This window comes from Lutra lutra, chromosome 6, assembly GCF_902655055.1.
Source record: "Lutra lutra chromosome 6, mLutLut1.2, whole genome shotgun sequence".
Lineage (NCBI taxonomy): Eukaryota > Metazoa > Chordata > Mammalia > Carnivora > Mustelidae > Lutra > Lutra lutra.
In genome coordinates this window covers 53104424-53122678 of record NC_062283.1, presented here as the reverse complement: position 1 = coordinate 53122678, position 18255 = coordinate 53104424, and the positions used below count along the sequence as shown (strand labels likewise).

Genomic DNA, 18255 nt, shown 5'->3' with positions numbered 1-18255 from the left:
TGATGTAGTCCCATTAGTTTATTTTTGTTTTTGTTTCTCTTACCTAAGGAGACATGCCCATAAAGATGTTAGTAAGGCCAATGTCCAAGAGATTACTGCCTGTGTTTTCTTCTAGGAGTTCTGTGGTTTCAGGTCTCACATTTAGGTCTTTGAGTTTATGTTTGTGTGTGATATGAGAAAGTGGTCCCGTTTCATTCCTTTGCATGTAGCTGTCCAGCTTTCCCAGCACCATTTATTGCAGAGACTGTCTTGCCTCCCTGGCATATTCTTGCCTCCTTTGTTGTAGACTGACGACTTAAGTGTGGGCTTATTTTTGGACTCTCTTCTGTTCTGTTGATCTTTATATCTGTTTTTGTCCCAGTCTCATACTGTTGTGATTACCGTAGCTTTGTAGTAGATCTGAAAATCCAGAGAATTATGATAGCTCTTCAAACTTTGTTCTTTCTCAAGATTGCTCTTCAGGGTCTGTGTGGTTCCATATGAATCTTAGGGTTATTTGTTCTAGTTCTGCAAAAAATACTATTGATATTTTAGCAGGGATTGCATTGAATCTATAGATTTGATTTGGGTAGTATGGACATTGTAACAGTATTAATTCTTCTAATCCACAAGCATGGGATGTCTTTCCATTTATTTATATTGTCTTCCATTTCTTTCATCAGCATCTTACAGTTTTAAAGTATAGCTCCTTCACCTTTTTGGTTAAGTTTATTCCTACATAATTTCTTTCAGGTGCAGTTGCAGATGGGATTGTCTTCTTAATTTCTCTTTGCTACTTTGTTCTTAGTGTTACAGAAATGTAGCAGATTTCTATATATTCATTTTGTATCCTGCAACTTTATTAAATTCATTTATTACTCAAATAGTTTCTTGGTGGAGCCTTTAGGGTTTCCTATATATATCTGGAAATAGTGACAGTTTACTTCTTCCTTAGCAATATGGATAATTTTTTAGTTATTTCTTTTTTTTTTCTTCTTAGAGATAGAGAATGCACACGTGTTGGGGGGTACAGGGAAGAGGGAGGCAATCCCAAGCAGACTCCGTGCCCAGCATGGAGCCTGCCACAGGGGTTTGATCCCATGGCGCTGAGATCATGACCTGAGCCAAATTCAAGACTTCGACCGACTTAACCAACTGAGCCACCATGCACCCCATGGATACCTTTTATTTCTTGTTTGATTGCTGCCACTGGCACTTCCAGTACTATGTTGAATGAAAGTGGTGAGTGGGCATCCTTGTCCTGTTCCTGATCTTAGGGGAAAAACTTTGGATTTTTCACCACTGAGTATGGTATTAGCTGTGGGTTTGTCATATTTCTTGAGTAGAAACTTGTATCACTATGAATTTCCCTTTTAGAACTACTTTCAACTGCATCCCAAAGATTTTAGACCATTGTATTTCCATTTTCATTTGTCTGCCATGTATTTTTTTTATTTCCTCCTTGATTTCTTTGTTGATTTGTTGGTTGTTTAGTAATGTGTTATTTAGTCTCTTACGTGGTTATTGTTTTCCCTTTTTTTTCCTTGTAACTGCTTTTTAGTTTCATAGTGTTGTGGTCAGAGAAAATGCTTGATAATAATTTCAAACATTTTATTTTTTTATTTTTTATTTTAATTCCAACATAGTTAATGTACAGTATTATATTAGTTTCAGGTGTACGATATAGTGATTCAACAATTCCACACATCATCCAGTGCTCACTAGAGCAAGTACACTCCTTAACTCCCATTACCTGTTTCACCCATCCTCTCATCCACCTCCCCTCTGGTAACTATCTCAAACTTTTCAAATTTATTGAGACTTATTTTGTGGCCTAGCATGTGATCGGTCTTGGAGGGCATTTCATTTACACATGAAAAATATGTGTATTCTCTTGATTTTGGTTGAAATGTTCTGTATATATTGGTTAAGTCCTGCTGGTCTCCTGTGTTGATTGATTTTTTGTTGTTGTTGTTGTTGATTGACTTTTGTTTCCTTATTGTTTTTCTGTCTGGATGATCTGTCCATTGATGTAAATAAGGTGTTCATGTCCCCTATTATTATTGTGTTACTGTCCATTTTTTCTATGTTAATATTTGCTTTATATATTTAAGTTCTCCTATATTGGATGCATAGGTATTTGTAATTATTATATCTTTTTTTGGATTGATCCTTTTATCCGTTTCACACAATTATATAGTACTTTTCTTTTTTTTTAAAGATTTTATTTATTTATTTGACAAACAGAGATCACAAATAGGCAGAGAGGCAGGCAGAGAGAGAGAGGGAAGCAGGCTCCCTGCTGAGCAGAGAGCCCGATTCGGAGCTCGATCCCTGGACCCTGGGATCATGACCTGAGCTGAAGGCAGAGGCTTTAACCCACTGAGTCACCCAGGTGCCCTATGTAGTACTTTTCTTTGCCGCTTGCTACAGTCTTCATTTTAAAGTTTGTTTTGTCTGATACGGGTATTGCTTTTTTTCCCCCCCTTCCATTTGCATTGTATGTATTTTTCTCTCCTTCACTTTTAGTTTGTATGTGTCTTAAGATAAAAGGTTTTTTTTTTTTTTTGCTGACTAAAACAGACAATAAATAAATAAAAGATACATTTCAGGGCGCCTGGGTGGCTCAGTGGGTTAAAGCCTCTGCCTTCGGCTCAGGTCATGATCCCAGAATACTGGGATCAAGCCCCACATCCAGTGAGCCTGCTTCCTCCTCTCTCTCTGCCTGCCTCTCTGCCTACTTGTGATCTCGTCTGTCAAATAAATAAATAAATAAATCTTAAAAAAAAAAAAAAAGATACACTTCATTGGCTTATCTCTAAATACTTCTGTCACACACTTTTTATTCTTACAAATTATTTTTGTAAAAAAGAGAAGATACACTGTGAATTAAATATTGGTACGTGGAAGTTGAAACTTGGTAAAGCTCTTAGCCTTGGCTACTATGTTTTGTTGTCATCTTCATAGCTGAATAAATTATTTTTTCTTTTGGTAACAGTTTAATCCTATTATATAAAATAGATTTTGAAAAACAAATAGGCTTTTTTGGGGGGAGGTTACAGTCTGATTTTTTTAAGTTTTTATTTTAATTTCAGTTAGTTAACATACAGTGTTATGGGCGCCTGGGTGGCTCAGTTGGTTAAGCTACTGCCTTTGGCTCAGGTCATGATCCTGGAGTCCTGGGATCAAGTCCCACATTGGGCTGCCTGCTCAGCAGGGAGTCTGCTTCTCCCACTGACCTCTTTCCTCTCATGCTCTCTCTCATTCTGTCTCTCTCTCAAATAAATAAATAAAATCTTTAAAAAAAAAACAACGTACAGTGTTATATTAGTTTCGGGTATACTATACAATGATTCAACGATTCCATATATCACTTGGTGCTCATCATGACAAGTATACTCCTTAATCTCCATCACCTGTTTAACCCATTCCTCTACCCACCTCCCTTCTGGTAATCAGTTCTTTATAGTTAAGAATTCTCTATAGTTGGGGCGCCTGGGTGGCTCAGTGGGTTAAGCCGCTGCCTTCGGCTCAGGTCATGATCCCAGGTCCTGGGTTCGAGCCCCGCATCGGGCTTTCTGCTCAGCAGGGAGCCTGCTTCCTCCTCTCTCTCTGCCTGCCTCTCTGCCTACTTGTGATTTCTCTCTGTCAAATAAATAAATAAAATCTTTAAAAAAAAAAAAAAAAGAATTCTCTATAGTTAAGGGTTTGTCTCCCTCTCTTTTTTTCCCCCTCATTTGTTTTGTTTCTTAAATTTCACTTATGAGTGAAATCATATGGCATTTGTCATTTTCTTTTTTTTTTTAAGATTTTATTTATTTATTTGACAGATCACAAGCAGGCAGAGAGGCAGGCAGAGAGAGAGGAGGAAGCAGGCTCCCTGCTGAGCAGAGAGCCCGACGTGGGGCTCGATCCCAGGACTCTGAGATCATGACCTGAGCTGAAGGCAGCGGCTTAACCCACTGGGCCACCCATGCGCCCTGCATTTGTCATTTTCTTATCTCACTTAGCATTAGACTCTGTAGCTCCATCCATGTCTTTACAAATGGCAAGATTTCATTTTTTTTTTTTTTAAAGATTTTATTTATTTGTTTGACAGAGATCACAAGCAGGCAGAGAGAGGTGGGGGGAAATAGGCTCCCCCCTGAGCAGAGAGCCCAATGCGGGAACTTGATCCCAGGACCCTGAGATCATGACCTGAGCCGAAGGCAGAGGCCCAACCCCTTGAGCCACACAGGTGCCCCAAGATTTCATTCTTTTTAATGGCTGAATAATACTCCAGTGTCTGTTTATACCACATCTTTATCTATTCATCGATTGATGGATATACTTGGGCTGCTTCTGTATCTTGGCTACTGTACATTATTGCTGCTGTAACCATAGGGGTGCATGTATCCCTTTGAATTAGTGTTTTTGTATTTTTTGGGTAAGTACCCAGTAGTGCACTTGCTGAATTGAAGAATAGTTCTATTTTTAATTTTTTGAGGAGTTTCCAAACTGTTTTCTACAGTGGCTGCACCAGATTACATTTCTACCAACAGTGCATGAGGGTTCTTTTTCCTCCATATCCTCACCAGCATCTGTTGTTTCTTATGTTGTTGATTTTAGCCATTCTGATGGTGTGAAGTGATACCTTATTGTAGTTTCTATTTGCATTTCCCTGATGATGAGTGAGTTGAGTATCTTTTCATGTCTTTTTTGGCCATCTGGATTTTTTCTTTGGAATAATGTCTGTCTTCTGCTCATTTTGAAATTGTATTATTTGGTTTTTTGGGGGTGTTGAGTTTTCTAAGTTCTTTATCTTTTTCGGATACTAACTGGTTCTTAATTGTGGATATGTCATTTGTAAATATCTTTTCCCATTACTTAGGTTGCCTTTTAGTTTAGTTGATTGTTTCTTTTGCTGTGGAGAAGCTTTTAATTTTATTTTATTAAGATTGATTTTAGAGAGAGTGCATGGGGGAGGGGCAAGGAAGGGGGAAGGGAAGAGAAATTTAAGCAGCCACCATACTTAGTGTGGAGCCCAATGCAGGACTTGATCTCACGACCCTGAAATCACAACCTGAGCTGAAACCAAGAGTTGGATGCTTAACTGACTCTGCCACCCAGGTGCCCCAGAGCTTTTTATTTTGATGTAGTCCCCCAATAGTTTATTTTTGCTTTTGTTTTCCTTACCTTAGGAGACTTATCTAGAAGAAAGTTGGTATGGCCAGTGTCAGAGGAATTACTGTCTTTGCTCTTCTCTAGGGTTTTTAAGGTTTCAGAGCTCACATGTAGGTCTTTAATCCATTTTGAATTTATGTTTGTGTAGGGTATAAGAAAATGATGCACTTTCCTTCGTTTGCATGTCACTATCCAGTTTTCCCAACACCATTTGTGAAGAGACTATTTTTTCCGCATTGGATACTCTTTCCTGCTTTGTCAAAGATTAATTGACCATATAGCTTTGGGGTTTTCATATATGGCCTTAATTATGTTGACGTATGTTATCTCTAAGCTTACTTTGTTGAGGGTTTTAATCACGAATGGATGCTGTACATTGTCAAATGCTTTTTCTGCATCTGTTGAAACAATTATATGGTTCTTATCCTTCCTATTATTGATGCGATGTATCACATTGATTGATTTGCAAGTATTGAGCCACCTTGCAACCCAGGAATAACTCGTACTTGATTGTGGTGAATGATTTTTTTTTTACTGTATTGTTAGATTCAGTTTGTTGGTTTCTGTTGAGGATTTTTGCATCTATGTTCATCAGGGATATTGACCTGTGGTTCTCTTTTTTAGTGGTGCTTTTATCTGGTTTTGTTATCAGGGTAATGCTGGCCTCTTCATATGAATTTGGAAGTTTTCCTTCCTCTTTTACTTTTTGGAATAGTTTAAAAAGAATAGGTATTAATTCTTCTTTAAATGTTTGGTAGAGCTTTGTGCAGCAGCAGTATCAAAGCCAATGAAGTTTATCTTAGGCACAATTATTGCTAACTAAATGTTTGGTAGAATTCCCTGTGAAGCCATCTGGTCCTGGACTTTGTTTGTTAGGAGGCTTTCTTTTTCTTTTTTTTTTTTTTTTTTTAACTGATACAGTTTCTTTGCTAATTATCAGTCTGTTCAATTTTCTTTTTCTTCCTTTGTGAGATTTAGTAGTTTATGTATTTCTAGGAATTTATGCATTTCTTCTAGATGTCTGTTGGCATATAGTTTTTCATAATAATTCCCATAATTGTTTGTATTTATGTGGTATTGGTTGTTATTTCTCCTCTCTCCTTTGTGGTTTTATTTGATCCTTTCTCCTTTTCTTGATAAGTCTGGCTAGAGAGTTATCAATTTTATGGATTGTTTTTTTGCCAGAGACTCTGCTCCTGGTTTCATTGATATGTTCTATTTTTTTTTTTTTTTTAGTTTCTTTTTGTTTTTTAAAGAATTTATTTATTTATTTGACAGACAGAGATCACAAGTAGGCAGAGAAACAGGCAGAGAGAGAGGGGAGGAAGCAGGCTCCCTGCTGAGCAGAGAACCCTATGCGGGGCTCGATCCCAGGACTCTGGGATCATGACCTGAGCTGAAGACAGAGGCTTTAACCCACTGAGCCACCCAGGCGCCCCTTTTTTTTAGTTTCTTTATCATTTATTTCTGCTCTAATCTTTACTATTTCCTTCTTTTTGGTTTTAGGTTTTGTTTGTTCTTTTTCTAGCTCCTTTAGGTGTAAGGTTAGGTTGTTTATTTGAGATTTGTCTTGCTTCTTGAGGTGACTACATTGCTATAAACTTACTTTTTTGAACCAATTCTGCTGCATCCCAAAGGTTTGGACAGTTGTGTTTTCATTTTCATTTGTTTCCATGTACTTTTAAAATTTCTTCTTTTATTTCCTAGTTGACTCATTCATTGTTTAGTATCATGTTATTTAATCTCCATGTATTTGTGGTCTTTCCAAATCTTTTCTTGTGTTTGACTTCTAGTGACATCATGTTATGGTCAGAAGAGATGCATGGTATCACTGCACTCTTCTTGGCATTTGTTGAGGTTTGTTTTCTTTTCTTTTTTTTTTTTAAAGATTTTATTTGTTTATTTGACAGACAGAGATCACAAGTAGGCAGAGAGGCAGGCAGAGAGGAGAAAGCAGGCTCCCCGCTGAGCAGAGAGCCCGATGTGGGGCTCAATCCCAGGACCCTGGGATCATGACCTGAGCCGAAGGCAGAGGCTTTAACCCACTGAGCCACCCAGGCGCCCCCTGAGGTTTGTTTTCTAGGCTAATATGTGATCTGTTCTGGAGAATGATCCATGTTCACCTGAAAAGAATGTGTATTCTTTCTCATTTTGCATAACTCTTTTTTCTCTTCTGTTCACCTTTATTACTTTCCATTACTCTGTCTTCTAGGTCATTGATTCGTTCTGTTTCTTTCAGCTGCTGTTGGTTCCATCAAATGTGTTTCTCATTTCGTTTATCAAATCCTTTATCTCTATGTTATTCTTTATCTCTGTGTTGATGACTTCACTGATGTCTTTTACTCTTCTCGAGTCCAGTGAGTATCCTTATGATCGTTACTTTATTCTCTATTTATATATTTATATTTATTTATTTTTAATTTTAAATATTTATATTTATTTATATTCTCTATATCTCTATGATCATTACTAATTCTCTGTCAGGCAAGTTACTCATATCTGTTTCACCTAAATCTCTAACCATGGCCTTGTCCTGTTCTTTCATTTGGGACAAATCCTTCTGTCTTCTCATTTTGTCTAAGTCTCTGTGCCTGCCTCTGTGTGTTAGGAAAGTCAGCTATGTCTCCTATTCTTGAGGGTGATGGCCTTATGAAGAAGAGGTCCTGTAGTGCCCTGCAGTCTAGTATCTCCTGTTCCCCAGGGCCTGGTGCTTTAGGGAGCGTCTCCAGTGTGTGCTCTGTGCACTCTGCTGTTGTGTCCTGGCTGCTTTATCCTTCAGTCCAGTCTGCAGAGGCTCCTTTGGCTGTTATGGGCAGTGTTTGGTCCCTGGCCTGAATGTGTTGCATTTTAACCAGGTGTGCTCTGGTCTGCTTATGAAATGACAACTGTCACCACCGCCACCGGAACTGAGGCCCTAGAAAACTCCTGGGTCACGAAACATGGTGTGAGCAGGGGTTTGGGCTACACTACTAGGGGAGAGGGGGCCTGCCACAATGGGACTGAGGCAGTTGTGAATGGGAGGGGTGGTACCTGTGGATCATGGGGTGGTGGGGTTTGGTATAAGCAAGTTAGGTAGCAAGTGTCCACAGTGTGCTCTCCCCTGTGTGCTAGTCTGTCTCTAGCCCTTCTCTGCAACTGCGACTCCCTCCCCACTGCAGTGTCCATGATCTCTTTCTCTCCCAAGCTGTGTCTCCACACTTCCTATCATCTTTGATGTTGCCTCTTCTCTACCTTTAGTTGTGGAGTTTGTTCTGCCAGTCTTCAGGTCAGTTTCTGAAGTATGTAGGTTGATTTGATAGTTACCTAGTTGTGTATTTGAGAGATAAGCAATCCTAGTGTCCTTCTAATCTGCCACCATCTTTCACACTCTGAAGTGAGTCTCTTCTGGGCAGCATATAGGTGGGTCTTGTCTTTTTATCCATTCAACACCCTGTCTTTTCATTGGAGCATTTAGTCCATTTACATTTAAAGTACTTGTTGATAAGTATACTCTTACTGCCATTTTGTTCATTGTTTTTTGGGTTTTGTAGCTTTTCTCTGTTCCTTTTTTCTTCTCTTGCTGTCTTCCCTTGTGACTGATAGCTTTCTTTAGTGTTATGTTTGGATTCCTTCCTCTTTATTTTTTGTGTCTCCATTATTTTTTTCATGTGTGGTTACCATGGGTTCATTTATCACATCCTGCATATACCATTCTGTGTTCATTTGGTGGTCACTTAAGTTCAAATGCATTCTAAAGCACTAACTTTACATTACCCATTCCCTGTTCTTTGTATATGATGTCTTATTTTACATCTTTTTAGTTTGTGTATCTCTTGCCTAATTTTTATAGATATAGTTGATTTTATTACATTACTTATTCAGCTTTCATGCTGGCTTCACAAGTGTTAACCTACTACCTTTACTGTATGTTTGCTTTTACCAGTGAATTTTTTTTCTGTTAATATCTTCTTCTAGACCTGACCTTTTCTTTCCACTTAAAGGATTAATTTTAACATTTCTTATAAGGCTGGTTTAGTGGTGATGAATTTCTTTAACTTTTTTCTATCTGGAAAACTCTCTCTCCCCTGTTCTGAGTATAGTCTTGCTGAGTAGAGTATTGGTTGTAGGTTTTATTCCTTTCAGCACTTTGATCATAGCATGCCACCCTCTTCTGGCCTGCGAAGTCTGCTGAAAAATCAGCTGATAGCCTGATGGGGTTTCCCTCATCTGGAACTGTTTTCTTTGCTGCTTTTAAGATTCTCTCTTTGTACTTTTTGCCATTTTAATTATGGGCCTTGGTGTGGACTTCCTTGGGTTCATCTTGTTGGGGCTCTCTGTGCTTCCTGGACCTTGATGGGTATCTGTTTCCCTCTCCAGATTAGGGAAGTTTTCAGGTATTCTTGAAATGAGTTGTTGTCCCCGCCTTCTGGAACCCCTATAATACAAATATTACTACACTCAGTGATGTTGCTGAGGTCCCTTAACCCATTCTTTTTTATTATTCTTTTTCCATTTTGCTATTGAGCTTGGTTGCTTTATATTACCCTGTCTTCCACCTCACTGAACCATTCTTCTATGTCCTCTGATCTGCTATTGATTCTCTCTAGTGTATTATGCATTTAAGTTAGAGTTCTTTGGCTCTGATTGGTTCTTTTTTATATTTTCTATCTCTTGGTTGAGTTTCCACTGATTTCACCCATTTTTAAGTTTGTTGAGTATCTTTATGACCAATACTTTGAACTCTTTATTAGGCACATTGCTTATCTTGTTTTCATTTAGTTTGTTTATTTGTTTGTTTGTTTTCCCCGGGGGCGATTTTTGTCTTGTTCTTTCATTTGGGACATTTTCCTCTGTCTCCTCATTTTGTCTGACTCTCTGTTTCCTTTTATTAGATAGGTCAGTTACATGTCTTGGTCCTGAAAGTAGTAGCCTTGTGTGAAAGAAGTCCTGAGGTACCCTGTAGCTCAGTCCCCTGGTCACCAGAATAGTCACGCCATGAGCAGTGTAGGCTGTTTTCCCCCCTCTTGTGGATGGGCTGTGATTGATACAGGCATGCTGGTGGGTTGGACTGCCCTCAGTCCACTGGTTTCAGTGATCTACTTCTTCCTGCAGGTGCCCTGGGCAGGTTTTGCTCCTGGTGCTGTTAGATGCCCGGCTCCTGTGGGCTTTGTAGTTGTTGGAGTCAGTCTTCACAATGGCTGTCTGCAGTTAACTGCTGCTGACAGCTGCAGGCACACCAAAGGGCAGGGCTTGCTTCCTGCACTGCCAGCAAAGAAGCTGGCTGCAGGGATTAACATGTTATTGTGTGGGGTTATCTCCCTTCCCATGATAGGCGTCCCTAGGAGGTTTGCTGGTCCTGGCCAGGGCTGTCTTGCAGGCTGTAGCAGGCATAGAGCTGTTTTGGATGGGTGCCTACTAGGGTGAGAAGTCTACAGGTAAATGCAGCAGCTGGGCACAATGTGCTAGCAAGGGAGATGGATAGTGTTAGAATTAGCTCCTATTGCATCCAACTATCCAGGCTAGGGGAGGGAAGAAAAATGGCACCTACCAGCACTTTTGTTCCTGGCGAACTCTCCTGCAAATACCCACCCCTTTGGCACATGTCCTAGAATTAATTAATAAATTCCCTTTACATATATCCCAGCATTTGCTAAGTGCTATTTCTGTGCTCTTTCCTGGTAGAGTTTTTAGTGTGCTGGCCCTTTAAGGATGGAGACTCCTTTTCTAATAGCTCTCTGGCTCTCCTGGAATTAAGCCTCACTGATTTTCAAAGCCAGATGTAATGGGGACTCCTCTTCCCAGGGCTGGTGTGGGGTTTGATCCCCTCACTCCTCTATGCTTGTGATGTCCCTCCTGTTAGTTGTTAGTCTTCTTGGGGATTTGGTTCCCAGCTGTATTTCTGCCCCTCTTACCCTTTGCGAGGTGGTCTTCTCTATGTAACTAGCTGTGGAAGATCTGTTCTGCGTCTTCAGGTCATTTACGGAATGAGTTGTGGTAGATGTTGTCTTGGTATGTCTGGCGGAGAAGGTGAGCTTGGGATTCCCCCTTTCACCAGCTTCCACAAGCAGCAGATCCAGTCTATCCCTCACTGGTGCTTCTGGGTGCTTTGGATGATACCGAAGTATCACAGGTTCCTTATGGGTGCTTTCCTACAGATACACGATTTTCGTGGAACTCTTGTTGGTAATTTATGGACCCCTGAGATTCACTTGGTTTCTAAAAGGTCAGTGCCTCTGAATTTATTAGCAGAAGCCCAAAAGGAGAAAAAACGTGTTCAAATGTTAACACCTTTGCAAAGGTCTTAATTCAGTATTTTGTTATATTTTCCATTGAACAGATGTGTAGTGATGCACAAATTATTTTCTTATTCTGGAAATTTTGAAAGTGCTCACACTGAAGATAATAATTGCCATTATGAGGTTCGATATATGAGTTTAAAATGTTCCAAATACGACATAACTTAAAACCCATCACCTTAAAAAGATTGACAGCTTTGATCACCCAAAAGTTAAAATCTATATATAGAAGAGACATCATAAATCAAGAGGAATGATTAGCTAGGAGAACTGTTTACCATGTGCTGGCAGAGGATTGAAACCCACCCTTAGTATATGGAATATCCTTATAAATTAATATAAATGACACAAGATAGAAAGATATGAATGGACAACTAATGGAAAAAAATAATATAAATGGCTATTAAATATTTGAAGAGATAGTCTCATGATTTATAAAATACAGATTAAATCTACACTGAGATTTTTCTTAATCAGATTGGTGAACAGTGCCCTTTGTTGTCCAGTTTTTGAGGACATTCAAGCAGTGCATATGAAGTGTAAATTGCTACAGCTTTTTTGGAGGGCAGACTAGCAACATGGAACAGGATGAAAAACATACATTTCCTTTGATCAAGCAGTTCTTTTTTAAAGATTTATTTATTTTGAATAAGGGTACTTGCATGTGTGAGTTGTGGGGAGGGGCAGAGAGGGAGAGAGAGAATCTCAAGCAGACTGCCCACTGAGTATGGAGGAGCCCCATGTGGGGCTGGATCTCACACAACCCTGAGATCATGACCTGAGCAGAAATCAAGAGTCAGACACTTAACTGACTGAGCCAACCAGGCGCCTCTGATCAAGCAATTCTGTTTCTAGAAAATTAATATTAAGAAAATGATGGGGAAACTGAGTAAATATAAATGTACAAGAATGTTTATTATAGCATTATATGAAAAAATAGACCACAACCTAAATATTCGTCATTTGTATTAAGTAGTGGTACATTCATACACTGAAATACACTGCAGTCATTTAATAGGATGGGGCAAATCCTTGTGCATTAAAGTAGAAAAATATTCATTGTAGTTACAGTAGTGTATCTTACTGAATTTATAAGCTTTGTAATACTTATTTGGAATATATCATCTAGCAGACATTCAGTGTTTACTAAAGATTCTGTAGGGCAGATGTGTCTGTTTTGTGTTAGATGCAGGTGGGTGGGAACCAGAACTGTTCAGAATGGCAAGAAAAGTTATTTTAAAAACTTACATATTTTATATATGCCTTTTCAAAAAAAAAAAAAAAACTAGGAATAATATACACAGTCGTATTGATAATGGCCTTCTTTGGGAGAAGGAGTATTTCAAGTTGGGATCCCAGAGAACAGACTTTAAAGTAGAAACTATGATGAGGAAAGTGTACTAGGGAGTTCTTTTGGGATCTACACCTGTGGAAGGGGGAGAGGGAGGAGGCCGGAGTGGGCAGAGGGAGAAGTCTAGCTGCTATACCATCTTAATGGACTGTCTCAGCCAATTCTGTGGAGTTCTGAATATGGAGGAACCAGAGCTTTTCACACTTTTATCAGCTGTTGATCAGTCATTGGGTAGCGATCGCTTGGGAAGAGGCGTGATCCTGCGTAGGCGATGCCCACAGGGGCTGACAGCTGGGGGCTGTTTCTGTAGCAGTCCCAGCTTTCGGGCTGATCAGTGCCTTCATTCCTGAAGGGATCTGGGTAGCACAGCAGAGTCCACCACACTGGGGAACTTCAGTTTCTATATTCAGAATTTTTGATGACATATATTAGAGAAAATAGTTCCTTTTTAAAAAAGAGAATCCTTTTGAAAGAAAGACTTAGGGTTCAACTACAGAATTATTAACAGTACTTTCCATGTCTAGTAGATGATGTATTCCAGGTAAACAAATGTTTGAAAGCTTTTATGTTCAGCCCCTAGGAGATGGCTTATCTTTCCAACTCTAACCAGAACTTGGTTTTCTGATACCATTAGATTTTTCCCATATAGACAATCAGGCAGCTTTTCATGATTTTTTTTTCGAAGATTTAAGCAGAACAGTATTTTAGAAGGTAAGGTGTTGAATGGATATTGATTTAGTAATTTAAAAGACCATGTTTCTTAGTCTTAAGTATGCATTTATATGGAAATTGATGTCGGGCCTGTTGATAAATTGTCCAGGGTTGAGCTGCTCTTCCTTGGTGAGCCCTAAAGTCCTTTTCTTTCCTTAGGCACAGCTCCAGATGTTCCGAGCTCAGTGGATGTTTGAACTTGCTCCAGGTGTAGGCTCTAGCAATTTAGAAACTCGGCCTTGCAGAGCATCAAAAGGCTCTTTACTGAAAGCACCAGACACCAAAGGAAAGCAAGAACTGGCAAAAGAAGAAAAGTTAAGTATTATGGACATTGTGACAAAGGAACTTTTTCTTTTTCAATTATACATGAGAGTTTTTAGAGTCGTAAGTAAGTGATCATTTTAATTGTATTCTGGTGACATAAGCACGTAACTTATGAAGTAAAACTTTTCCTCATGTGCAGAAGTATACTGGTATGTCCATCCTTCACTACTGCTTCTAGGTGCTTTGAATGATACCATCATTCCTCACGGGCTTCTTTCTAGAGGTACATTCTTCATAGAACTGTCTTTGGCAATTTATAGATGGCTAAGATTCATTTGGTCTCTAAAAGTTCGATGCTAAAAAAGAAAAAACTTGTTCAAATGTTAACACCTTTGCAAAGGTCTTAATGCAGTATTTTGTTACATTTTGAGTTGAACCAATGTATAATGATGCATTAATTATTTCCTTCTTCTGGAAAACTTTGAAAGTGCTCAAAGAAGCTAGGAAATAGACATTGGTATAATGCACAGCGCTTATTCGGACCTCTCAGATTTGTAAGCACTTTTTTTATGTGCACGTATATAAATAGTACATGTGTAGCTTCCTGTAACCACCACCATGATCGAGATCTGGACTGTGGTAGCACCACAGGACTCCCTCTTTCTGCACCTTTGTAGTTCTCTCCCGTCCCCCACTCCCTGACCATTCCTTCCCACTGGCAGTCACTAATCTCTTCTCCAGTTCTGTAACTTTGATATTTAAAAAATGGTGCAAAAATGGAATCCTCCAGTATATAACCTTCTGAGATGGGCATTTTTCACTCACCAGAGTTCCCCTGAGATCCATCCAGGTTTGTGTATAACAGTAGTTTGTTCCTTTTTATTGCTCAGTGGTATTGCACGATATGGGTGCACCCCAGTTTGTTGAACTATTCACCAATTGAAGGACATTTGGGTTGTTCCCAGTGTTTGGTGATTAATAGAGCTGCTACGAATATTCATGTGCAGGTTTCTGCATGAATGTAAGTTTTCATTTCTCTGAGCCTAGGAGTGCAGTTGCTGGGTTGTATGGTAAGTACCTATTTGGTTAAAAGAAACTGCCCAGGGGTTTTCCAGGGTGGCTGCACCATTTTACGTTTCCAGCAGCAGTATTTGAGTGGTCCAGCGTCTCCACAGCCTCATCGGCCCTTGGGGTTGTCACTCCTTTTTAGCTATTCCGATAGGCATGTAGTGATACCTCACTGTGATCTTAATTTGTATTTCCTTAGTGGCTAATGACGTTGAATATCTTTTCATGTGCCATTTGCCACCTTTCTCTCCTCTCTGTATAATATATTGTCTTTTCTAATTGCATTGCTTGTGTTGGTTGAGTTTTGAGAGTTCTTTATTCTAAATACAGTCCTTTGTTGAGTAAATGGCTCATACATTCTTTCTCTCAGCCTGTGGCTTATATTTTCATCCTCAGGGTATTTCATGGAGCCAAAGTTTTTAATGTTGATGAGTTCCAGTTTATCAACCTTTCCTTCTGTGGATTGTGTTTTTTGGATCAAGTAGAACTCTTAGCCCAGCCATAGGTCTCCAAGATTTAAAAAATTCTTTTTCCTATAAGTTTTTTATTTTACAATTAAGTCCATGATCCATTTTTGAGTTGATTTTTATGTAAGATGTGAGGTTTATGTCATGGTTCATTACTTTGCCCGTGGGTGTCCAATCATTCTGGCACTTGTGTTAGAAAGGCTGTAATGCCATGCATACTCATTTTTAAAACAGACTTTCAAAAATTGCATTTCACTATTTTTATAGGCTCGAGAACTCTTCCTAAAAGCAGTAGAAGAAGAACAGAATGGAGCTCTCTATGAAGGTAAAAAAAACTCAGGGCCCAGGATCATATGTCATGACACTTCTAATAACAACTCTTAGTTACTGAACAATTTTTTTTTTTTTTAACTGGAATATATTTGGTATGTAGCCATCAGTCTCCCTATATTTAAAATTGTTTTCTACCAAATCAAAACTAAATATTGTATTTCTCTACAACCTCTTTTCAAAAAATATTGCTGTGAACCATCATCATATTGGTCTATGTTTAGGTTTTAGTATTAATTCTTCATTATATTAAGGTCTTAAAAATAACTGTTTCTTGTTTTAAAGTAGTGTATTCTTTTATGGGTGAAAATTACTTCAGAGGAGGGGAATATAAAAGATAGTTTCTGGAACATATACGTATTTATTAGTTTACATTTTACACTAAGGAATTACCCCTCAGCTTTAATTACCTCTTTTATTTACCTCTTTTAATTACCTCTTTTATTAACCCATTAGAAATGCATAAACAAACAGAGCAGTGGGGTATTTTACTGTATTAGGTGTGTAAGTTGCCTTCCATTTTGTGATAGTAAAGTTAATAATTGGGGCATGGGAAAAATGCTTATGCTTGAATCACTTTGAAAATGTCCTCAAAATGACATTTTCAGGATTACTGCATTTTACTCGTAAGTTTCTTCTAGTGATATTTTCACTCAGATATTAAAAGAGCCCGAATGGTGAGATCTCTCCACAGTCTTCATTAGTTTGTAAGATTCTCATCTCCATTTAATGTACAGTAATTTACCCAGAGTAACAGAACACAGCAGAATATATTGAATTGAATAGAGTCTGTCTATGGGAAGAATAGCTGGTTGGCTTCTGCAGTCTCAAGTTCTGTTGTATAGCTTTGTGGGAGAGATTGCTAAATACCATAGCTCTAAACCACCTGGCCAGGAACTTAGAAGAAAATAGGTTTTAAATGTTATTTAGCTAAGTAATAGGCATCTCAACTAAAGGAAATTGGATTTGAAGGTTAATTTTTAAAAAAGTCTTTCTTCTACCTAGTAGGAAGCATTTGATTATCCTTAACTCTGCATCCTAGAATCAAAAGTTGCTTAAAAGTGTTTTTCTTGGGTCTACAGCAATTGCATTTCCAAAGTGTGAAGAAAGACAACCACATAAGATCGCTTCTAACTACAAGGTTGAGGGAAAAGGTGGGAAGGGCTAACAGTCCTTAAGCTGCTATAATGTGTTAGCTTTAGAAAAAAGAAAGGTTATTTCTGAGTAGTAAGGCTTGGAAATAAGTTTGTTCACTGAACTACTACTGCATGTAGAAAAAAGGAATTTGGCTGTTTGTAAAGAAAGTTACCAAATTAAACCACAGTTACAGGTAATCAAAGGAAATGACAAAAAATGTGTGGTCATAGCTAATTTAGCTTTATTTCTTCTTTTAGCCATCAAGTTTTATCGTAGGGCTATGCAACTTGTACCTGATATAGAGTTCAAGATTACTTATACCCGGTCTCCAGATGGTGATGGCGTTGGAAACAGCTAGTGCGTATATAATTCGATAGACAGTAATACATAGAGTTTGTTAAAGTTAAGCGTCTTTGCCCTGTTGACTCTTAACATGATAAGAAGATGGTGGTAATTCTGTTAAATTATATAGTCTTTAGCATAAAGACTTGTTTATAAAGTTGTAGAAATTTTTTAGTTAGGGAAATTTTAAGATTAAAATATAGAAATGCACATTTTAAACAGATACAACAAAGATAAGGTGGCAAGAGTTTTTTTTTTTAAATAAAAGCAGTGATTATTGAAAGTAAATTAAAAGACACAGTTCACCTAACTGAAACCTATTTTAAAAAGTCAAATCTATTAAAATATAATTAGGCCAAAGTTGACAAAATGTTGATAATGGTTGAAATTGGGTGATGGGTACATGGGGTTTCATCAAACTAGTTTTTCTCCTTTTTGATATGTTTGAAGTTATACATTTTTTTAAAGGTTTTTCATTTTATTAAGAAAATGCTAAATTATAACAAGACTTTATTATTCTCTTAAGGTATCTGGGAGGGCATTGTTAAGACTATGTTTCTTTAAAAGCCCAGGTGCAGGATAGAAGCCATGTTTCTTTGGATAGATGCCTCTTGCACCAAAGTCATAAAGCGGCATTGATAGTTTTACATGGACAAAGATCAAAAGATTTGCAAGCCAATTATAGAAAATTGTTTTTGGCTTAATCTATCTCCAAAAGCTCAATTTGCTGCTATTAGAGAGAGGAGAGTCTCTCTACCCATGAGAGAATGTCAGGTTAGAAACGAGCAATACATAGGAAAATAGTGTTTTTAGTAATAAAATACTACCATTATGTTACGGTATTACCTCCATCAGGTAATTAAGAAGTTACCTTTATGGATAACATGTGCTCATTGCCAGTGTTTTTTTTAACTGCTTGCAGTATTAACACTCAAGCTTTGGATAATAAAAATATCACAGTGAAGTTAGTCTTAACTGTCTGTCTGAACTTGAGAGGCTAATGGTGTTGTTCACCAAATGAAATTTAATAGTGTGAGGTAGTTGAAACTCAAAATGAATCATGTGGGCTTTTTCTAAGCCTCTTTATGCCCTGGCGGGCATTTAGACCCAGCTCCCGGCCAGTTTGATGAAAGGTGCAGGTGCTGTTGAGAAAGGCCATATTAAAAAC

The 18255-nt window shown here is 38.2% G+C and overlaps 1 protein-coding gene across 1 annotated transcript in view; it reads left to right on the top strand.

The window, feature by feature from the left end:
* FBXO9 (F-box protein 9) overlaps window positions 1-18255 on the top strand; it is a 40507-nt gene that overhangs the window by 6610 nt on the left and 15642 nt on the right. The window contains exons 3-5 of the mRNA XM_047733488.1: window positions 13639-13794; window positions 15546-15603; window positions 17003-17102. Of these exons, the coding sequence (XP_047589444.1) occupies window positions 13639-13794; window positions 15546-15603; window positions 17003-17102 (314 nt within the window). The remainder of the gene's footprint in view (window positions 1-13638; window positions 13795-15545; window positions 15604-17002; window positions 17103-18255) is intronic.